Source organism: Podarcis bocagei, assembly GCF_964188305.1.
Source record: "Podarcis bocagei genome assembly, chromosome: 17".
Lineage (NCBI taxonomy): Eukaryota > Metazoa > Chordata > Lepidosauria > Squamata > Lacertidae > Podarcis > Podarcis bocagei.
The window spans coordinates 16,724,412-16,745,667 of NC_138143.1; the positions used below are offsets into that span (position 1 = coordinate 16,724,412).

Consider the following 21,256-nt stretch of genomic DNA (forward strand, 5'->3'; position numbering starts at 1 on the left):
CATCTTTATAAATTACTTGGATGAAGGAATAGAGCAGATGCTAGTCATTATTATTATTTTTACACTAAACTGGGAGGGATAGGTAATACCACAGAAGATACAATCAGGATTGGAGAACTGGGCCAAAACTAACAAAATGAATTTCAATATGGACAACTGTAAATGCAGACAGTTAGGCAGGAATAATCAGTTCCACAAATATAGGCTGGAGGACACCTGGATTGGAGGCAGGACATGTGAAAAGGATCTAGGGGTCTTAGTAGACCACAATATGAACAGTGTTGATGCACCAGAAAAGAAAATAAAAAAAGCTAATGCAATTCTAAGCTGCATCAACAGAAGTACAGCATCCAGATCAAAAGAAATAATAATACCATTGGGGAGGCATGATTATAACCTTGCATATGAAGACTGATTTTGACAGGTATTTTACTTTTCAGGCTGCTGACATATTTAGGTTTTTGTAAACCTTCATTGGCTTCTAACCTGCTGTCTCTGTTCCTAATTTTAATTTTAATCAGTTTTACACTGTTTCTTGTATGTGATGAAGTGCCACATAGTCTTCATTCTGCAGGAAACTGAACCTTTTAGTGTGGTAGCACCCAATCCTTGGAACTTCCTTCCCATTAATATTAACCATGTGCCTTCACAATCTTGTTTTCAGTGCCTACAAAAACCTCCCCCCCCACACACACAGCAAGCCCACCCAAACATGTAATTTTGGTGTGCAATTTTAAACACATTGTATAACTGCTATAAAGTATAACTGCTTTGAAAATTCTAGGGTTTTTTTAATGTAAGTTGTTCTACATGTTCGTTTTATTTGTTTTGTTAATGAATATTTTAGATTGTCTTTTATAAATCTCTGTTCTATGTTGATCAGACCACAACTAGAATACTGTGTCCAATTCTGGGCACCACAATTTAAGAAGGATGTTGACAAGCTGGAATGTGTGAGGAGGACAACCAAGATGATGAAGGGTCTGGAAACAAAGCCTTAGGAGGAGCGTTTGAAGGAGCTGGGTATGTTTAGCCTGGAAAAGAGGAGACTGAGAGGAGATATGAAAGCCATCTTCAAATATTTCAAGGGCTGTCACATGGAAGAAGGAGCAAGCTTGTTTTCTCCTCCTCTAGAGTGGTGGACTCAAACCAATGGCTTCAAGTTACAAGAAAGGATATTCCAACTAAATATTTGGGGAAAACTTTCTGAGAGTAAGAGCTGTACAGCAGTGGAACAGACCTCATGAGAGGTTGTGGACTCTTCTCCCTTGGAAGTTTTTGATCAGAGGTTGGATGGCCATCTGTCATGGATGCTTTAGCTGAGATTCCTGGATTGTAGGAGGTTGGACTAGATGACTCTTGGGTCCCTCCCAACTCTATGATTCTATAGTGTAAGTGGTATATACATTTTGTTAATTAAAATAAACAGATAAAAAAGGAAAAAGAAACACAGCAAACTGGTGCGCACTGATTGTGCTATATTTCCCCCGTCTGGAAACAGGAGTGTCGAATTATATGTCCTCCCTTCCTCAGATGCAAAGAGAAATATGTCAATAACAGTGTGTTAGTGATGAGGACAGGGACACAGATGGCGCTGTAGGTTAAACCACAGAACCTAGGACTTGCCGATCAGAAGGTCGGCGGTTCGAATCCCTGCAATGGTGTGAGCTCTCGTTGCTCGGTCCGTGCTCATGCCAACCTAGCAGTTCGAAAGCACATCAAAGTGCAAGTAGATAAATAGGTACCGCTCCGGCGGGAAGGTAAACGGCGTTTCCGTGCACTGCTCTGGTTTGTCAGAAGTGGCTTAGTCATGCTGGCCACATGACCCAGAAGCTGTACGCCGGCTCCCTCGGCCAATAAAGCGAGATGAGCGCCGAAACCCCAGAGTCGGTCACAACTGGACCTAATGGTTAGGGGTCCCTTTACTTTATCTTAGTGATGAGGCCAAGGGCAGTGATGGAACAAGCTATTTGCCACTGACCTTCAATGACTACTCACACAAGTCCAACCACATATTGCACTTATAGTGAAGGTGACACTTTTGCAAAGCTTTGCCCTTGTAAAGAAGGAAAAGCACTTTCGGAGCGCCTACATACTTTTTGATATGATATTGTTTCAGCTGTGTGAGCATCTTCCTGAGTTCTCAGTACTTTTTGCGTATCCATATTGAGAGCCTGAAGCTGCTGGATCAGCTCTGCCTGCTGTGCTGCATGTTCAGTGTTTTGTTTGTAGAGATTCTGCAGCTCCTGCAACTCCTTCCTGTGCAAAGCAAGCAAGAAACAAGAAACTTGAGCAAAAGTAATATTGCAATCATCTCAATTAAACACTTATGTTAGCTGTTTTTATGTGAAAATCTTCCACTCTCATCTATCGTTTCAGATTCATTGAGTGATAAGAAAGAGTGATAAACTAAAAAGAAAAGCAATATAAACTGTAATGTCAGTTTTCATTTTAATTCATTTCAGCAATATGAATGGTAAAATAAATGGACTTCAACAAGTTCTCACAGAAAAACTTGCAGTTCTCCTTTCATTATTCAATATACTTTTTAAAGCAAAAACATAAGAAGGGATACATGCAAGTGACTTTCACTGTTTTTATTCATACCTTTTTTGATTCCTGATAAAATATGCTTGCAGTAAAAATGTCCTACTAAGGAGTTTATGTAACAGAACACATAACAGAACACATGTAACAGAACACATGTAACAGAACTAGTCCAAAGAGGTGTTGTGAAACTTCTTGTGATGTTTAAGGAATTGGAAAGACCCACCTTATATCAGGCCAAAGACAGGGGGTAGAATTCAACGTAGTGCTAAGCAGACCACTCTGCCAGTGCAAACATTTCTACTTGTCTGAAATCAATAAACATGACTATGCTAGACTGAATAATATTAACAGGTCTATTCTGTGTAAAACTTTGTTGAATACCACTCAAAGAAGGCTTAGCTTTTGAATTTCTGATTTTCCATTCTACTATATAGCAAAAATGTTTAGCGATTCAGAATTTCCTATGAGAGCAGATATGTGATCATTAAAAGCACAGCTAAAAACAGTGGTTCCGTTTGATTTATATATTTTGATCTTGCTTTTTATTTTCAGTATTCTTTGTATCTATTTAGGATCTTAAGATTTTAAAAATTTAAAATCTTAGCTTCTCTTTATTACAGAGGAACAACATTTTGTGTAGATTTACCGTATGAATCAGGTACTTAATGCCATTAAAATGGCATGCTGTTTACAGAAACAAACAGACAGAAACATTGTTATGTGTCCATTTAAACCCAAAGGAGGAAAGAAATTCAGATGACAGGGACATGAATTATGTAACAGAACAAACAGAAGACTCAAGAGAATTAATATGCTAACAGATAGTTGACAAAATAATGCCTTTTACTACTGGAAGAATGGAAACATATGCTAGATGCTCAGTAGCATAAAGGCAGGCAGTGGAAATTATGACTCCCTACTAGTGAAACTGTTAAAACCTGTGCAGCAATGTTATGCACTAGCTACAGTTTCTAGACTGCCTTCAAGGGTAACCCATATGGAGTGCATTACAGTAATCCAAATGGGAGATCTTGGAGCAAGCAAAATTGCCACCAGGGAATCTCAATCCAGGAATGACCACAGCTGCTAAACAAACCTGGGTCTCTAGTGAAGTTATTGGGTTTAGGAGCATTCTTGAACTACACACTTGCTCCTTTACAACTCCCTCCAGAAAAGCCCAAACATCCAATTCTCAGACATGAGAACTGCCCACCAACAGTGCCGCCATTTTGTCAAGATGCGGTTTCAGTTTTTTGGCCCTCTTCCAGCTCGCCAATGCCTTCCAGTACCGGGTTTGGATGATATGTAGATGCATAATGCAGATAACGTTAGCTATCAGTGTATTGGTGGTGCAGACTCTCAGTCTCCCTGGCAACCTCACCCAGCTCTATATCTAGATGTTACATGGTACTGGGGACAAGGAGGAAACCTGTGGGACCCCACAGCGTAACTGCCACGAGGGCCAAGCAGAAGTAATCCAATGCTATTCTCTGGAAGTGGCCCTGGAAGCAGCAGCAAAAACACCTTAACCTTGTGACCCCAACCATTGGATGGGGGGGGGAGGTGGGGTGATTATATCAAAAGCCACAAGGCCAACATACTTGAACTCCCCCATCTCTCACAAAGCAGGTGATCAACCAGATTAACCAAAGCTGTCTTGGTACAAAAACCAAAGCCAGGCGAAAATGGGTGAAGATAACCTGTTTCTTCGTCCAAGTACATCTGAAGCTGCACAACCACAAGCCTCTTGAGTACCTTGCAAAAGTAGGACTGCATTACCAGGAAATACAAGAGAAACTGCCTGTGACAATTCTATATTGACTATTTGGGATGGCTCTTTTCACCCTTGCTGTGGAACAGCTTTCCCAGGGAGGCTAACTTCAGGATATCATTTCAGGAACAGGGAAAGGTCTTTTTTATTTTCCAATGCCTTTTAATTGACTGCTAGTTTTTTAGGCAATTTATCTTTACAACACATTTTTAATCTGTTCAATTTTACTGGACGAATTTTTAATTAAACTTTATTGTAGGCTGTCTTGTAAACCTACAAATAGGAAGGTCTATAAATACCAGAAAAGAGCACTTTGTGCTATGAAAACTTATGCCACAATTAGCCTGTTAATATAGTATTTAAAGTGCCACAATAGTCTTTCTTTTAAATAACTAATTCTTCAAACTTGTATTTAAACTTTGGGGTGTTTCAAACTCAGCAGGGAAGTTCCATGGTGCTAGCGGATGTGAAAGCAACACAGCAAAAATCTGCCTATGTGCAGTCCGCTCTAGATTATATTCATAGCCCAACTTGCACGGTGAAACTATCTTGTGCACAAACTGGATGTGTTATGCCAGTTATAACTTCCCCAACAGTAAGGGGTCGCTTGCTTGAAACACCAATTACAAGTATATCATGTGCTGAGATTCCTGGCACTGGTATAATGTGGTCTGCCCTGCACTTCCGAATGTTTCCATTCTGCATTGCTTATGATCTCCTTGGGGGTCCCCTAAAGAAATGCAGGTAATAGAATGGAGGCTAGATTAACGTTAGCTATTGATTTAAGGATGATGAAACCCACTGGACTCTATGCTGATCTCAAGTTTTCAATATCCCCTCTCCTAATTTAACTTTGTGGAGTTGCTTCAAGGATCTCCCTGTTTAAAAATGATTATTATCATTTCTCACAAAAAAAACCCCATGTATTATAATTTGCTCTTTCTGAAGCAAGTATCTGCTCTCAGGTGCTACAACAATGCACTTTAATTAAATTAACAGTTCCCTGATGCAGATACCAATGTCAGTAAAATCTGATACCTAAAATGGAATTATTGCCCTTTCTCCCCACTTCTGAAATTTGCCATGGAGGGCACCAGACTGGTGGACGAAGTGAGGATTTTCTATGGGTGTGTGTGTGTGTGTGTGTGTGTGTGTATGAAAGAGCTTTAGGTCAGGCAGCTGCTCTGTTCATTCCCACAGCTGCTGAAGTCAAAGCCTTCTCCTGCCGAGCGAACTTTCATAGAAAGCACAGTCATTACATTGTAAGAAGAGATAGAGCAGCCAAGCAGCGGGGATGCTGCAGTTGATCACAGGATACTTTTCAAAACCTAGCAGTTTTAATGGAGCCTCGCGAAGACTATAAAAGGAAGAGACCTCAAAGCTCACAATTCCAAGCATTTATCTGCAAATTTCAAGGTTAATGCCCTACAAGTAAATGTCTAAACAACAAAGCAGAACAAAGGACCTGAGCATAAGCGACAGGGTTGCTAGTAAGTGGTTCGCTGCTTCAGCTGTAATTCTGCTGGGTGCACAGCTCAACTTTGCAGGTTTCTGAACATGCATGGACTGAATAAAGTAGTAATTTTGCCAAAATAATACAAACAAGAAAGGGATACATTTACATTTATGCCAGTTCCTATCATGCAAATACAGAGACTAGGGGAGGTAATTAAAAGCAATGACGTCATTCTTCCCCTATTAGTTTTCTGGCCAAGTAATAAAGGTAGGCATTGCCATTTTGTGATGTAGCCAACGCAACACAATTTTAGCAGAGGAAGCTTCCCGCAACATAGTGGAATAATACCAAAGATCACTGAACACAGATTAATGCCTTAAGCTTTAGTCATCAAGTGGTGTGCACAGTCTAATCCATGTGGGTGACTGAAAATGGGGTTTCAAGTGGTTTTGAGAACCCTGGTTAATTGAGCCATGGTTAACTTAGCCGTACGCTGGGGCAGTGCTAATGCCAGCACTTGAAATGGGGCGTTAATTTGAGGTAGAGGAAGGAGCATCCATTCCTGAAGCTGATTTCAGAATCTGCACATTGTGAGCTGTAGGGAGCCAATAATAGGTATGCACCACAGACAATGAAAAGATACAGCAAGAAATAAAAAGAATTTTAAGTTGGACAATTGGAGAAGCAATGGGGGAGGGTTCAGAAAGAACTTCACCACATCCTTCGCAGCTTCTTTGCAATGCAAGTATGTCAGAGTTTCACTTGGGCTCCCATTCCAAGCACCCAGTTCAAAGGAACATTGGTTTTCACACCTGAACTGAATATTAAGTCCTGTGAATCTTAGTGGTTTCAAACTTCAAGTGCAACTTTCCAAAGTTTAATATAAGCAGCTGCCACCAATCCGGATGCTAGATGTGGCAATTATGAACATACCTCATGCCCATGGTATCTGTCATCCTCAGAATAACCCTTGCTGATATTTTGTAGATTTGTCTTACTGGTATACTAACAACAAGTATTGTAGATCTTTCACGGTCATAGTTGTATGTTTATTTATAGGTACAGAATAAGAGCCTTACAGGGTTATAAGCAATGAATATCATGCTAATTTCTTCAACACTACTATCAGGAGATTTCTTGCCCCTTCCTACTTGCATAGTGAATTGCATTATCTTTTTCTTGGCTTTGTGCACTGTAAAGACGGACAATTCTGTCACCACCACACAAGTTCCTTGAAGGCTACTTATTGCCATGGACATCGTATAGAAGAATTACTGCCTAGAATATAAAGTGCAAATGTTCCAGAGGGGCAGCTGTGTTAACAGTGCAAACCTTTGCATGTTTTGCTTCTGAGTCTCACGATGTCCCCAATGGGTAAACATTCCAATGCCGGCCTGAGGACAGGACTGTTACTGCAGAAACAAGGAGGAGGTTTGTGACACATTAAACGAATACCTATCGTGGCACAATCTTCCATGGACAAGAGCCCACTTCATCACTGCATGCATGTAAAATTGTTCTGAAAGAGCTGCACTGGCTGTCAGATACTGAGCAAAGTTTGAGGTTTAAGTACAGGCTTATAAAGCCTTAAATAACCAGGTGATTTGAGCGAATTTCATTCTCCCACAATGACCAATCTGATTGCTGTGAACTGTGGAAGCATCCCTCTAAACCAGACCACAGCCTTCAGATGTCTACCTCACAGGGGTGCAGGATTTCACCATGTGGCACCTCCCTTACAAGTTGATCTCCCTCTGAAGCAGGCCACTGATTATTGGGTTTTTATTCAGGTAGGTAGCCATGTTGGTCTGACGCAGTCGAAATACCGTATTTTTTGCACCATAACACTCACTTTTTTCCTCCTAGAAAGTAAGGGGAAATGTCTGTGCGTGTTATGGAGGGAATGCCTACGGGTGGCGGGGGGGGGGGATCTGCTGCAGTCCTGAGCAGAGGATCCATGGTTCCCCTTCCTTCCCTCCTCCGTGGCTCGCTTTGAAACAGCAAAGCGGGAGAAGAGCCGCTGAGTGGAGAGGAGAGAGGGACAGAGACCCTGCTTGCTTTAAAGGAGCAAAGCGGGAGAGGAGAGGAGCCGCTAACACGAGTGTAAGCGGCTCCTGTCCGGTTGGTTCCTTTAAAGCAAGCAGGCTGTCTGTTCCTCTCTCCTCCCCACTCAGCTCGCTACATAGCAGCAAAGTTTTTCAGCTCGCTAAGCTGGGGAGGAGCGGGGAGGAGGGAGAAAAGCAGAGCCTGCTTGCTTTAAAGGAGCAAAGTGGGAGAGGAGAGGAGCCTTCTCCCCTTATACCCCTCTTCTTCATTATTAGCAGCATCCTTCTCCACCCACCCCACGCGTGTTCCTTCTCCCCTTAAACCCCTCTTCTGCATTATTAGCAGCATCCTTCTCCACCCACCCCACGCATGTTCCTTCTCCCCTTAAACCCCTCTTCTGCATTATTAGCAGCATCCTTCTCCACATACCCCACGCGTGCTCCTTGTCCCTTGAGTGCTTTTCCTTCCCTCCCCACTTAAAACGTGGTTACAAAGCACAGATCCACATGGATCCTCAGGATTTTTGCACTGGGTCACCCCAAATTCACCATCAGATCACATAGCATGTCCATGGCTACATCTTGCACCAAAAAAAATCACACACCCACTGTTGCCTGGGGCCGCAGTGGTGCAAAAACGTGGTTACAAAGCATGGATCCACATGGATCCTCAGGATTTTTGCATTGGGCTACTCCAAACTCACTGTCAGATCACATGTCTGTGGCCACAGCATGAACCACAAAACTCATACATCCACTGTTTCGTTTAGAATAATTTTTTTCTTGTTTTCCTCCTCTAAAAACTACGTGCGTGTTATGGTCGGGTGCGTGTTATAGAGCGAAAATACGTATATAAAAAAATTGTCCAGTAGCACCTTAGAGACCAACTAAGTTTGTTCTGGGTATAAGCTTTTGTGTGCATGCACACTTCTTCAGACACACTGGTTTTTTTATTGTTATTGTTAAATGTCCTATAAACTGCTTTTGTATTTATTTGAAATGAAAGGTAGTATGCAAATAATAGAAATCTATCTTCTGTGTGCATGCGCATATATGTTTAAATTCATGCACATAGAGAAAAGTTACAGAAAATAAAATTGCAAAACAAGGGTGGCCAACCTGTGACTCTCAAGGTATTGTTTAACTACAACTTCTATCAGTACCAGCTACCATAGCCAGTGTGCAGAGATGATGAGAGTTGTAGCAACTTGTAGTAAAGAGTGGAAGCAAACGGAAGAGGCATCATGGCATTTCTATGGAAAGCTAAATGTATGCTAGATAAGCACAGTGGCCATTCAGAACATCAGTATTTGGAGATGATATAAGCTCTTTCCAGGCATTATGCCTGAACAGATAATGCCAACTTGAGCAGGGAGCAGCAGCAATATGTGTCGTACCAGCACTACCCAAAAGGTTCCTGCATTGGTGGGATAGCTTCAAGGGGTTCTGAAGTGTTTCCAGGAAAGATGTCTTAGGTTTAGTCCCCTGCTGTGAGGTAGAAAGGAGTGTGGCTCAAGAACAAACTAATTTGCCTAGCCACTGACTGCCAGCTCACATCCAAAATATGGCCACTGTCTGCACAATCTATGCACACTTAATACGGGACATCATCTGCAGCAACACTGTGATTGGTGATTGCGAGACAGTTCCTAGGGGTTCTGAGTGGCTGTCATCATTAATACGTTCCCTCATTTTTCTACTGCTGTTAATTGTGCTTGGACATTTCTTTGGGGACAGCATAAGATTCCAATTATTTACACTGATCTAAGCTCCCGCATAGCAACAGTCGTATTAGCCGAAACGTAAGTTTGCCCTGCTTGTGCTTCTTGGTTCAGACTTGCCTTACGTGTCAGTCATATTTCATACATGCAGTATTAATCCTCATGATCCAACTTAATATGTGAAACGCTCAGATAAAGCTAAAATCACAACATTTTAAACCTTTAGCAGCAGACTCCTGCTGACCTGTCAGACTTAACTCTAATTAAAAAGTGAAAGTTAGGCTTCAAACTTTTGTCAGTTTCGGGCATTTAGCCTCTCAAATTAATTGCTTATGTTACTAATCATATTGATGTTTTGTGACTTGCAGCAGAGACTGAGAACTCTTTGACCCAAAGCTAATTAGAGATGTGCAATTTTTAAATAATGTCCATAACAGAAGTCAAAAGGCATTGAGATAGTCTGCGTAAACAGTAGACATTCTAAACTTTTTTCATAATGCGCAAAACATACTACAAAAAGCAAACCATTTGATGTTGCCCCATATTCGTTATCATGGGAATGCTCACAAGCCCTTTATAAAAACACTGCACACATACCTAGTTCTGGCCACATCCAAGTCTTTTTGTGTTAGTTCAGTCTGCTTAACACCCAGCTGAGATGCCAGATCATTGCATTTGCTGTGTAAGGTTTCCATTTGCCCACTTGCCTCTGTTAAATCAGCTTCCAAATTCTGGAAAACATATATTATGCTATAGACAAAATTAAACAAGAAATGAAAGGATGCACATCATTATAACAGGATCAAAAATAGTATCGATTTTTGCGCCTTTTTAAGAAAACAACACCCTGCTCTTCTGTATTTAGAAAACTCCAAGCTGCGTAAAAGAATTTTTTTAAAAAAATGTAATTCAAATTACTAAAATCAGCCATAACCAACAGCAGGATAAAACAATTCAACATCAATAGGGAGGTGGAACTTCAACTCACACTAAAAGCTTAGCAAACTAAAATGGTATTTGCAGCTAGATTAAATAATGGTGTGGGCAGTAAAACAACCTTCATCACATCATGGAAGCTTGGCTCTTTGAATTAAGTTCTGTCTACCAAGAAAACTCTGCGACTCCAATTAATTCATAGATAATTAGTTACCGGCTCAAACTAAGAATGGCAAACTCATGGCTCAAAAGTTTCATGTGGGTGCCAAAAAAGAGCTGCTGTAGATGGTGGCTTTTTGTTGTAAATGAAATTAAAACATAGCCTTTTTGCTGCAGAGCCAAAACTGCTTAATACAGGTCTGCTATTCACGATGCAATGATAGCATCCACTTCAAAAAATTAAAAGTAACATCATCACACACAAATTCAGAGCATAACATCAGCTCATAGAATCACAGAAGTGGAAGGGACCACAAGGGTCATCTAGTTCAATCCCCTGCAATGCAGGAATATTTTGCCTGACGTGGAACTCAAATCCATGACCCAACTCTACCAACTGAGCTATTCATTTTCAATGTGATACCTGACCCTGTAGACACGTGTGTTTTTACAGAAGTCACTTCCAAAGCTAGAAGGTTAAAACCACAATGTTCCTTCCATGAGGAGAAGGACTCTCTCTGTTTGGGGGAAGGTTGCAGAGGGAAGGTGGAATCAGCAAAAATCACTTCCTCCCTTGCTTCCTCTAATAGGAACATCCCATGAGCAAAGTTCATGGGAACTCTGCATCCAACCTGTAGGAAGAAGCAGTAGTAGACAGATGTGGCACAAAGATTTTTGTTGTGGATTTGACTACTGATGAAAAATTAGCATTGGAAATACAGTATCTGGCACTTTTTAAAAATGGGGAAACAGGGGAGCCTTAAGTAGTACCAGGATTGTGAGGAACAATATCAAATTAAATTAGTTCAACAAGAATGGTGCCTCTGGACACCACTGAGACCTGTCACTAGACAAATTTTGGAAAACCTTTTTTTTTTTTAACAAGGTACAAGCTATCCATGAGAAAACTTAGAAGTGGAGCAATAAACTCTCTCCACCACCACCCATAATCAGATCACATAAATAAGATCAGTATGGATGCACCCAGAGTAGACTGTATTTAATGAATAAGTGCTAAATGAAATCATCACACATTATTTCTCAATGGTTTCTGAAATGTTATTGGCCTTGTTAAGTTTGCTGGACATCACATAAGAACAAGTCACTGTTGTGAACTGGTATAAAGTCTTCTGGTTTGGGCTTCTTATCTTGACTCACAATAAGGAATTATGTCTTGCTTGGTTCAGGTGGGACTTATGGAAAGCTGAGGTGCATCAGGCATAAGGATGCACAGACTCATGGGTTCTTGATGCTCTAGATGCTGACAGTGTCAACTGGCCAGAGGTTCTACCAAGTGCCCCTAGGAAAAAAGAAAAAATCCCTTTTTCCTCCCTGATTCCACCATATTTCTTACTGTTCCCCGACCACCATCATACACACACCTTGCCATGAGGCTATAGAGTTTTCATATTTCTAGTAACTGCACTAGTTAAAAGGTACGGGCATTAGATTTGGGTTCTCCACAGTTTAGAGAACAGCTGGCTACAGGAAACACTAAAGCATGGAGTCTGTTGCTAATTTCTAGTGGTCATGACTCTTACCTATTCCAGGGCCACAGAACAGTAGAGAGATTTTCTCATCGTTTATTATGAAAAAGGTTACAGTAGTGTGAGAATGCGATCAATGTGAATTGATTGCCTCCTTGGAGCTTGCTTTAATGAGCCGGTCATGTATACACAGATAAATGTATACATCTTCTTTTACAAATGAGCAGGCAATGGGGTCAGGCATTTTGTGAAAACCTCTAATATCGTAAATAGTTCAAATTGCAGAATTCCATTCTGGGAAATAGTCTGCTAAAGTAAAATAAGCTTTCTGATTTAGATCTCTAGGTTGTCAAGCATATTAACAAGGGGAAAACATCAGCAGAGCTGATAAAACTTCAGATGTCCCAAAAACACAAAATAAGGAATGTGACTGGTGAGGAACTCTGAAACAATCCATCCAACATAGCATTCAAAGCATGCTAATGTAGAAGTTCCTTCAAATTACACTGTTTCTTCCTGGAATTGTTTTCCCATATAAAGGAACAGGTTTCCAAATGACTGTCATGTACACATAAGAGCAGAGACTGTGCACAAGGAGGAAAGCTGACGAGAGATCTAGAAACTAAGTACTGAGAATCAAGGGTTGTGTACGTTCAGTCTGGAGAAAGAGACAATTAAGAGGAGACAGGATAGCCATCTTCAAATATCTGAAGGGCTGTTATATGGATGATGCAGCAAATGTGTTTTCTATTGCTCCAGAGCCTGCTGGGTCTCTCTTCTCCACCTGTTTGGGGAAGCTGGGGAAGCTTCTGGAGGCCCATAAGAATTTCCATCTTGGAGTTCAGTTCTTTAATCTGTTGCTCTAAGGGAGTCATTTGGTTCTTTCAGGTTTTGCATAGTCCATGAGAGAGCCTTGTATGGCTTCTTTCAGTTTCAATTCAAGCTCCTCCAGGTTATGTTTTGGTACTGTTGCGTATTCACTATCTGGAGAACTTGTCTCTTTGGTTTCTGTCTTTCCCTAAATCGATTCCATTTTGGTCTTCTTGTTGACCTTGGACTAGATCTTGTGTGGTGTTGATCTGCGGCTGGGTGGTTTGGTAGGTTTCTTTGTGATTGTTAAGAGGTCATTCAGACTGTGTTGCTTGATGGCTTTCTAACCCTAACCCTAGGTTAGGGAGAGCCAGTGTAGTGTAGTGGTTAAGAGTGGTAGACTCATAATCTGGTGAACCAGGTTCGTGTCTCCACTCCTCCACATGCAGCTGCTGGGTGACCTTGGGCTGGTCACACTTCTCTGAAGTCTCTCAGCCCCACTCACCTCACAGTGTTTGTTGTGGGGAAGGTAGGGAAAGGAAAATGTTAGCCGCTTTGAGACTCCTTCAGGTAGTGATAAAGCGGGATATCAAATCCAAACTCCTCCTCTTCTTCTAAGAGCTCCAGGGATCAAGCGGCCATTATTCTTGAAGTCAGGCCAGCGCTCGCTTGTGTCTTTCCGTTGGTAAGCTGGGTAACTGGGTGGTCTGAGTTCCCCACGGAAATCTGTGTCAGAGTGTTCTATAGGTCACGGTTCTGGGGTCAGCTTGAGCAGCAGCCATCACCACTCTCTCCTTCTCCTTTCATAAAATACTTTACTGATAATACTGAAGAATGGCAACTACCAAAATCACAGATTAGACTTTGGAAAATTTAACTAGATTAATCTGTTCTGGAGGAGGGAAGGGGGCAAGTTGGGATTTTGTTTTTGTATCCTTTTCTCTCTCTTTTTGTAATTGTTCTATACTGGAAATCAATAAAACTATGTATTTAAAAGACGAGGCCGGCAGAGGGGAAGCTGGTGGGAGCGACAGGAGCAGCAACAGCAACATTTCAAGGCATTTGTGGTATTGGTTTTAGGACGAAAGGGAAGCTGAAGTTATCAAAGAGACAAAGTAGGGGATGCACAGAACGGATTGAGTTGAAAGAGGGGAAAACAGACAGAAAAGATGAAGTGAAGAAAGCCAAGGAAGAGACAAGACATGAGAAATGGTGATAGAAAGAAAAAGATTTAGGAGGCAAAAGAGCATAAGAGCAGGAAGAAATGAGGAGGGAGCAAAACAAGGGAACTAGTTTGAAGAGGCAGAGAGAGTGCAAAAGGTGGGACTTTGGGAGAAGCAAGGTGAGTGAGAAGGAGATTAGAAGAAGCAATTGAGGGGTTCAGGAGACAGCTAGGGAGTAATTAGGGAAATGTGAGGAATAGTACGAGGTGAAACCTAGGTCACTGACACTCACCCATCGACACAGCCACACTCCTCATGCAATAGTCATTTTTTCTCCACAAAGAGCCTTGGGAAATGCAGTTCTGAGATTGGGACTAGGAATCTATTAAAGAATTATCCGCAGCAGCACCAAACTACAATTCCCAGGATTCTAGGGGGCAAGCCTCATAAAATGCACTGACACACATCTGAAATATAGATTATGTCCAGAGAAATAGCAAGATTCACTCAACAACTGCACCATGCCTTAGCAACAAATCTCTATGAGAAAAATACAAGGGTTTAAAGTGCCTAATTTATAAAGCATTCACAGCTTATCTATCTGTGGATGTCTCATTTGTGCAAAAGCAACAAATATGCTATAGCTATGTAAGTGGCATTTAGTCTTAATAATTTCGATCTCACAGAAGTCTAGATACATCACACAACATATTGCTATAGATATGCATAAACAGACGCTGAAATCTGTATATGTGAGACATCCTAACAAAATGGAAGAGTCAGCATATTTATCATAATCACTCCAAAGAGTTGTCTGTTTGTTTTGAAAGCAAGATGATACAATATAAAAACTCAACATGCATGGAGCTCTCTAAAGAATGATAGAAATGTATTGCAAAGTTTAAGAACAATTAATTACAACATGCTGTAATTCATGACATTAACATTAGAGAAATGAAATGACCACTGCAAACCTTTGCACACTTACCTGGAAGTAAGGCCCCTTGATTGCAGTGGGTCATACTTCCAAGTAAACCTGTTCTGGCTGGTGACTGCTGGGAACAGAATGACCCACCTTTGGGTCAGATAATTTTTATGCACAGGACTGGGCTGCCAATCTCACCAAAGGGAGAAATCTTGGATAGGATAATTTCTATTTATTTTATTTTTAAAAAAACCTACATGTTTATATTTGAATGAAATATCTTTTATTATTTAATGATTACATTTTAGGGTGGCTATTTGAAGTCAGCTTCCTGCTTTGCAACATCAATTTTTAAAAAGCTTTGGGTCTTAAGTGAAGGAATGTAAATGAATGTCATTCCCCATTGGTACTTATGAATATATAACTTGTTATTTAAAGAAAATAACATGTAGCATAAAGCCTGTGAGAAGCTGGTGCCGAAATCACATCCAGGAGTCTCTTCCTCCTCATACCTTTATTTTTGCTTCGATGCCAGATTTTTCTATTCTCCATTGTGCCTCCCGCTTCCTCAGTTTCTCCAGGTCATTTAGCAGGTCAGCATAGCGTGTACTTAATCCCTCATTTTCCTCCTCCAGGTTTTTTATAACCAGTCTGCTTTGCTCTTCCTTTCTCAGTGCACACTCCTTAGTGTCCTGTACAACAGTACCACAAGGGCCGATAAACAAAAACAAAACCAAGGAAAAAGGGAAAGGAAAGGGGGAGAGAGAAAAGTGAGAACTAATCAGCAAATATAAACTGTGCAGTTTTACCCTCGCAGCAGCTTCTTCTATATTTGATGGCCAAGGTCACCTGTGTACTTTTATTGGCCTCTTTCATGCAGGTGGAAGGGTCATATTTTTTAGCTGGATGACAGCTTTGATGAGTACACATTTGCAAAGAGCCCATTAATTGATCAAGCTGCCTTTGATGCTGTCCCCAGCTATTTTTGAGACCCACACAGACATATCCTCCCAGACCTCGGCTTTATCAATTAATAATGCCAGTCCCATCAGAATCTAATTACACGAAGCCACATCTTCACACTCCTACTTTCTTTGCTCCATTTCCATCATTAACTATTTATTCAAAAGTTACAAAGCGTGGATTCTTCACTTTAAAGCATCTTTCTCCGAGTTTTGCGCGTGAGAGAAGACTGGAAGGTACAGCCTAAGGCCTAAGGCTATATTTCCTCTGAGCTTGTCACTTTCCATGCCACAAAGACAGATGCAGCTCAAAGAGCTACTTCAAAGCTGTGGCCATCTTAGTACTATGTACGAGTCAATATACCTTAAGTTCCTGGATTTTATCTTTACATTTCTGTTGGAAGATGCAGAGCTCTGTCTTCAAGACTGCGTTTTCCTCATCCACAGCAAGCTTTCTCTGTACCAGGTTGTTTATCTCCTCTTGTTGCCCACATGTTCTCTAAGAAAGATTGTTTAATAATAATGATGATAATGTGAAAATCAACACATTTCAAAATTTCATTTTCCAGGCAGCAAAACATTTGCAATTTTATCTAATCTGCCTGTACCTGCAGCACAGTTTTGTGACAAACACAAACATTTTATCATTAACCAAACCAATTATTATATTACTATTTGGCATATCAAAAAGAGAGGGATTTGAAACTATTGCCTGGATGTAAGGATCCATCACATCATAAAGCTCTATATAAGCAGGCTGACTGAGCTCCTCAGCCTAGTTCTGTTCTGGCATCTGAATAAAGAAGACCTGTTTAAAGAATCGCTATGTCGTCTGACATGTTCGCCCACAACTTAACAAAAACAATGTTGGAGCATGAAGCACCTCAGAGAGGTGGTCATTGCAAAGGTGTGGAATGCCCTGCCACCTACCCCTGCACCACAGCAGGTCTTAAAGCACAGGTAAAGGGACCCCTGACCATTAGGTCCAGTCACGGATGACTCTGGGGTTGCGGTGCTCAACTCACTTTATTGGCTGAAGGAGCAGGCGTACAGTTTCCAGGTCATGTGGCCAGCATGACTAAGCCGCTTCTGGCGAACCAGAGCAGCACACGGAAACGCCGTTTACCTTCCCGCCGGAGCGGTACCTATGTATCTAGCACAGGTAGGCTAGTATATTCTACATCTTTGGGACACATTACTTCAGACTTCCAACGTCACTGTGAGCACTTTTAGTGTGGATCTCTGTAAAAATCGGGGTTCCAAAACACGAAGGAAGCCTCCACAGATGAACACGGAATTTGCCCTAAGCATAGCTTGCTTAGTCAGTAGAGCACAACACTCTTAATCTCAGCGTTGTGGGTTTGAGCTCACATTGGGCAAAATATTCCTGCAATGCAGGGATTTGAGCTAAATGGTCCTCAGTTCCTTCCAACTCTACAATTCTATGATTCTGTGATCTATGATTACTACACTGCATGTCACACGCTACCTCCCTTTTTCCTTTATCCTATATTACCCCCTTCCAAGCTTTTGTTCTCTCCACATCCTTTTTGTACCCCCTTTTTCTTCTTCTAATCTATTCCTCTCCCTGCACCCCATTTCTATCCCCCCATCCCTATTCCATCTCACTAAGTTTAGGGAAAACAGCACACAAAATTTCTCCTTTCCAAGCAATGCACACCAGACACAGGTGAGCCATGCAACATTGTTAGCTGGCAGCAATAAGATGAAAATAAATGGCACTAATTCCACCATATACTTCTAAATCCAGCGAGATTAAAAGCTCTACAGATACTGTCGTACCTTGGAAGTAAAACGGAATCCATTCCAGAAGTCCGTTCAACTTCCAAAACGTTTGAAAACCAATTGGCGTCTTCTGATTGGTGTCAGGAAGCTCCTGCAGCCAATCAGAAGCCACAGAAAAATAACATTTGCAAACCTGAACAATCAAAATGTCTGAGTTCCAGGGCGTTCGGGATCCAAGGTACGACTGTATAGTGAAGCAAGTAGGATTAGATAGATGGTCCTACACAGACATGAAAAAGCAATGAAAACAACAGGCATTCCAACTCCCCCCAGAAAACTGCAACAGATGGGAAAAGGTCACAATTTGCCCCCATGGGCCTTTATCCTGTGGAGGCTTGGACTAGACTCTAAAGAAGAAATCATGATGAATAGCTATGAGCGAAATACCCTTTTCAGCAGAGGCACGGTCAGATTGGGAGGGGCAGACAAGGTTCCCCACTCCAATTCTGGCTATTCAGCACTTTGGCTGATGATTGTACAGGCCTCTTTTAAGCCTTCCAAAAATCATGTTACATTTCTTACAATTGCTCAAGAGTTGCATGACACTTTGCAACTGTCTCTTTTTATCATGATGAAATATTCCCATTTTGCCAGTAACGTTTTATTGAGGTTCCATCTTTCAAAAAATATTAATATTACAGTAATTTCTTCTACAATATGATTTTAATTTAATCAAGGTATAGAAAATTGAATTAATAAATAGGCTAGGTAAAAGTTAAGAATGAAATGTATTAAAGTTAATTAATGCTCGAAGCTAGAGTTATGTTTCTTTCAATTGGACCTATTAAAGGGGGCTTTAATATAGATTTGCACAGCAAGCCAAAGATTTTCAAGTGGAGATAATGAGGCAGCTAGTACTGTTTTAACCCCTCTGGAGTATAATTGGTTGATAAGGTTTTGAAAGATTACAAGGTCTAGGACAAAAAGATTAGCTTTAGTCTCTTCAGATCAAAACTGAAAGCTAATTAAATAACAGTGCTATAAAAAAAGAAGGTAAAGGTTTACCGTACTTTTATTCATCCTTAATTTTCATCTCCCGAGAAAAAACAAATGAGCATATTTTCTTTACATTTTATTTTGAGACTACTGTGTGGACTACACAGGAGGAACAAGATTTACATTGTCACCTGAGATAGTATTAAAGCCACCAACAGACATGGACAAACCTAAAATGTGGACATGATAATTTCTGTGTCACCAGGAATTCTTTGTATCACAAAGGCACTGTGTAGTCATTTTGACTTTTTTATATTGGATCAGATTGCTACTATTCATGTTTGGTGCTTTATTATGTTTTTATACATGTTGGAAGCTGCCCTGAATTGTTGTTGTTGCTTTGGGTACAAACATTGCTGCCATTTATATGTTCCATGGTTCGCTTATTGCATTTATTGATGGAGACACACAGCTTAGCAATGGTTAGGGTCTTTTGCATAGATTAAAAATGTGCAGTTTGAACTAATCCTAAAAGGGAAAACCTTTGAAGAGGTCAGAGTCAAAGGTATGGGTTGGGCTTTATTTAGTGTTGTGTATGGGAACAGAGTGTGGGACTCAACAAAGACAGATCCAAATTCAAACCTTTAGGCAGTCCCAAAGCTCAATGGGTGGCCTTTAGCCCATTTTACAGGTCTTCATGGGTATAAAATAGGATAAAAACAGCTAACAATAACAATGCAATGGCTACAATCTGCACATATATATGTAGTATTTTCTGCTAGAGGAAACCCTATGCCTCTCCAGAGAAACACAATTTGATGCATGCCAACATAATTTCTTTCCAAACGCCAACTTTGATTCCAACACACACACATCACTGATTTCCAGATGATTCCAGTGTAAGCAGTGTGGATTAGCACCAGTTTCAAGTATGTGATTACCTGTATTAAACTAATTAACATTAGCAAGCCCTGAAACCAATTCGCAGAACTTAACGCCATACCACATATTACATTCCCTCCATTGGTTTTCTGATCTGTGTGCCTGCAATGATGACACATAGTCTTCGCAACTGTGCAAACGCTAAAGCTCATGATTTTGCAAGCACAGAGATTGAACTACAGGTCTTTTTTTAAAAAACACACACCCACAAAATTAGTATTTCAAGATCTAAATATGTGTTCATTTTAAAGTTAAAAAATAAATAAAAGATGTTTCCATTTATTTATTTTGAGATTTATAACCTACTCTATCCCAAGGGCTCAGGGCAGTTTTCTGTTGAAAAATGAGAAACTGATTTTAATGATTTTGCTAACCCACATGTCAAGACGACCAAATGGCAGTTCACAAATAACAAATGCTAATTAGCTACCCAAAAGATGTAACAGAATATTCATCATGAACTGTGGGTCAGCATACATATACAATGTAGTATTCCTAATGCTACTAGATATAACCCAATCTTCTGTACTACACCTTCGGAACAAATCTTTCCTCACCAATTGCTACAATTATAACCAATAGTTAGATGAAATTAATTTGAAAAATATTAAAACTACCAGAAATGCAGAAACTACCAGAACTAATGAAAGCCAGTTCCTACAAAGCTGCAGTTAGCATTCCAGTTCCCTACACCAGGTGACTATCATCTCAAGGAAGAACATCAGCTCAGGGGAATTAGTAAGTGAGTGCACATCCAGAGCTAATATGAAGCATGTAAAAGAGAAGAAGATCCAAACTGATAACATCCTCTCTTGTTTAACCTAACAATTCCTAATAAGCACCCAGTTATTATAATAATTGTTGTTTCAGCTAATGGACATGAATCCAGGAGCAGCTGACACAGTACCCTCCATATATTGTTAAATTACAACTCTTATTGTTGTCTAAGCTGGCTAGAGCTGATGAAAGCTGGGGTCCGACAACATCTGCAGAACACAACACTGGTGATCTCTGCACTACTTGCTACCAACATCATGGGTGTCTTGTTTCTCCACAAACTAACTGCTGTTCTCTCTGTCATTAGAGAGACAACGATAGTTCAGGATGTTAAGGCACAAGGTGTCACTATCTATAGTGGCTGCAGGTTGTCTCCAGGTACAACCACAGTTTTCCACCAGCAACCTATACAATTGCACCCAACTGTAGCAGCAATAGTTCTGAATCAGGGAGACCCAGACTGAGACCCCTGCTTAGCTACAAAGCTCACTAGGTGACCATGAGCCAGACACTCACCCCCTCTTTTTTCTCTTAGCCTTATCTACCTGAGAAATAATCTCAGGATAAAAACCAGGATAGTCATGCATGCTACTGAGCATCCTGGAAAAGAGGTGAAATGAAAATAAAAAAAGAAGACAAAGTGTCTTACTGGATTTTGGTAAACCAGTGCCTCAAAGTGGGTAGGCCTAGGCTGTGTATATGGATGAGAATTAGTCAAGTGTATCTCAAACAGCCAATTGTACAGGATGCACATGAGGCAAAAGTGGCATTGCCCCATGTGGTTGACAAACAACTAGCTGCACAGCTGAT

General features: G+C 40.7%; 1 protein-coding gene across 2 annotated transcripts in view; it reads right to left on the reverse strand.

The window, feature by feature from the left end:
* Window positions 1–21,256, reverse strand: part of CNTLN (centlein) — a 174,596-nt gene that overhangs the window by 122,866 nt on the left and 30,474 nt on the right. For both annotated transcript variants that reach the window (XR_014003283.1, XM_081176168.1), the window contains exons 4-7: window positions 16,350–16,484; window positions 15,536–15,715; window positions 10,141–10,274; window positions 2,097–2,259 (exon numbers count right to left, since the gene is read on the reverse strand). Coding sequence is in view for 1 of the 2 variants with exons in the window: in XM_081176168.1 (XP_081032294.1) it covers window positions 2,097–2,259; window positions 10,141–10,274; window positions 15,536–15,715; window positions 16,350–16,484 (612 nt within the window). In the remaining variant the exon portion in view is untranslated. The remainder of the gene's footprint in view (window positions 1–2,096; window positions 2,260–10,140; window positions 10,275–15,535; window positions 15,716–16,349; window positions 16,485–21,256) is intronic.